Raw genomic sequence first — 2680 nt, forward strand, 5'->3', positions numbered from 1 at the left:
CCACCTAGCCACCCATCCATCCATCCATCCCTCCCTCCATCCATTCTGATAGTGTATTTGTTTATCTGGGGACCCCAGGTCATGCCAGAGAGTCTAAGCTAACAATGTATTTAAGGTGGGAACTTGGGCTATGGGGTATCAGCTCCATCTCTGGTGGGGCTGGAGAGGAAGACAGGCCAAGCAGGCAGGCAGTCATGTGTGCAGTTGACGCTCAGAAAAAACTCTGGACACCGAGGCTCAGTGAGCCTTCCTGGTTGTCAGCACTCAAGTGTCCTGCCACGATCCTTGTGGCGAGAATGGAGGGCCATCTGGGCAACCCCATGGAAGACGACGCTTGGAAGCCTCTGCCTGGTCTCTCCGGGGCCTTGCCCTGGGCACCTCTTCCCTTTGCTGATTTTTTGTTTTTGTTTATTTTGGGGCAGGGTCTCACTCTGTTGCCTAGGCTGGAGTGCAGTGGTGCAATCATGGCTCACCGCAGCCTGGACCTCCTGGGCTCAGGCGATAGCCTCCCACCTCAGCCTCCCACGTAGCTGGAACTACAGGTGTGCGTCACCATACCCAGCTCATTTTTGGATTTTTTTGTAGAGACGAGGTCTTGCTCTGTTGCCCAGGCTGGTCTCGAACTCCCAGGCTCAAGCGATCCTCCCACCTCGGCCTTCCAAAGTGCTGGGATGACAGGTGTGAGCCACCATGCCCAGTTCTCTCTGTTTTTCTCTGCCTCCTTCCACTGTCATAACCATAACTGTGAGTATAACAGCTTTGCTGAGTTCTGTGAATCCTAGCAACCGCTGAACCTGAGGGTGGTCTTGGGAAGCCCCGAAACCAGGGAAGCTTTCTGGGCACCCAGAGCCGGGTGGAGACCCTGTGAGAGGCTGAGGCAGATGGCCAATCCTTTCCGTGAGATATACCCTGGGTGTTGGGGCCTGGTTCTGTGTCCCCTTTCACTGCACAGCCCTGGGCCTTATGTGTTCATGGTCTGAGTAATGGCGCCAAGGGAAAACCTCTAATGGTTTCAGTAACCCCCGCCTCTCTGACTCCTCAGGAAATCACGGGCACTTCCAGGGGTCCAGGCTCCGCTCAGGGCATTTCAAAGAAGCCACCAAGACTACCCTGCATCATACCCACCTTGTTTCCTGATCGTCTGTTTCTGAAGCAGATCTGGGGGAGACAGAAGGAGGCTTGGCATTATTCGCCTATTTTTGGGAGTCTGGGCATTTTCTTTCTTTCTTTCTTTCTTTTTTTGGAGTCGCAGGCTCACTCCATCGCCTAGGCTGGAGGGCAGGAGCATGCTCCCGGCCACCGCAGCCTCGACCGGCTGGGCTCCAGTGATCCTTCTGCCTCAGCCTCAGCCTCCCAAGTAGCTGGAACTACAGGCATGTGCTACCACGCCCGGCTAATTTTTTGGATTTATTGTAGAGACAAAGTCTTGCTGAGTTGCCCAGGCTGGTCTCGAACCCGTGGGCTCTGGCAATCTTCTTGCCTCAGCCTCCCAAAGTGCTGGGATTACAGGTGTGAGTCACCGAGTCCGGCCCATTTTCTTTCTTTTTTTTTTTGAGTTCGAGTCTCACTCTGTCGCCCAGACTGGAGGGCAGTGGCCGCTCCCAGCCACCGCACCTCGACCTGCTGGGCTCCGGTGATCCTTCCGCCTCAGCCTTCCTAGTAGCCGGAATTACAGGCATGCGCTACCACACCCGGCTGATTTTTTGATTTATTGTAGAGATGAGGTCTCGCTGCCCAGGTGGGTCTCGAACCCACGGGCTCAGGCAATCCACTCACTCAGCCTCCCAAAGGCGCGGGATTACAGGCTGAGCCACTGAACCCGGCTAAACTCTCTTTTTTTTTTAGTCACAGTCTCACTCTGTGACCCAGGCTGGAGTGAGGTGGTGTGATCACAGCTCACTACAGCCTCCACCCGCTGGGCTCAGGCGATCCTCCCACCTCAGCCTCCCGAGTAGTTGGGACTACAGACAGGCTCAAGGCTGAGGGATCACCCCGTTTTGTTTTGCGACCCTCGACCAGGGTCCATCTTCCTCTCTGGTCTCCCCTAGTTGGTGTGACTCTCACCCCATGGTCAACTGCACACAGACCTGATCTCAGCTGACGCCGCCTCTGGCTTCTCTTCAGACCTGGGCAGGACAAACTCTGGCGGGGGCCTTGCACTGTGGACAGAGAGCGAGAGCTGACCAGGGACACCAGTGGGCAGGACGTGGGGATCTCAGCCCCCACTGACCCCTCTGGCTTCCCTGTTCCTGGGATCCATCTCCGCATGTGGTGCCACTTCCTTCTCTCTGTCACCAGCACTCTTTTTTTTTGCCTCTGCTTCCCTGAGACTGGCATTGGGCCTGGTGGGATAAATGCTTTTTTTTTTTTATTTTTTGTTTGTTTGTTTGTTTTTATTTTTGAGTTGGAGTCTCATTCTGTCGCCCAGACTGGAGTGCAGTGGCCGCTCCTGGCCACCACAGCCTCGACCCGCTGGGCTCTGGCGATCCTTCCGCCTCAGCCTTCCGAGTAGCTGGAACTACGGGCGCGCGCTACCACGGCCGGCTGATTTCTTTTTTGATTTATTGTAGAGATGAGGTCTCGCCAAGTTGCCTAGGTGGGTCTCGAACCCGCAGGCTCAGGCAATCCACTCACCTCAGCCTCCCAAAGGCGCGGGGATGACAGGCTGAGCCACCGAGAC

General features: G+C 55.7%; 1 protein-coding gene across 1 annotated transcript in view; it reads right to left on the minus strand.

Moving 5' to 3' along the window:
* Positions 1-1125: 1125 nt before the first annotated feature.
* The window catches only part of ATCAY (ATCAY, caytaxin), a gene marked incomplete at its 3' end in the record, with an annotated part of 8417 nt that continues 6862 nt past the window's right edge, over positions 1126-2680 (minus strand). Inside the window, exons 7-8 of the mRNA XM_021708304.1 lie at positions 2088-2159; positions 1126-1158 (exon numbers count right to left, since the gene is read on the minus strand). Coding sequence (XP_021563979.1) covers positions 1126-1158; positions 2088-2159 — 105 coding nt within the window. The remainder of the gene's footprint in view (positions 1159-2087; positions 2160-2680) is intronic.

The sequence above is a fragment of the Carlito syrichta genome, unplaced genomic scaffold, assembly GCF_000164805.1.
Source record: "Carlito syrichta isolate Samal-C Ts95f unplaced genomic scaffold, Tarsius_syrichta-2.0.1 Scaffold135729, whole genome shotgun sequence".
In the NCBI taxonomy this organism is placed as follows: Eukaryota; Metazoa; Chordata; class Mammalia; order Primates; family Tarsiidae; genus Carlito; species Carlito syrichta.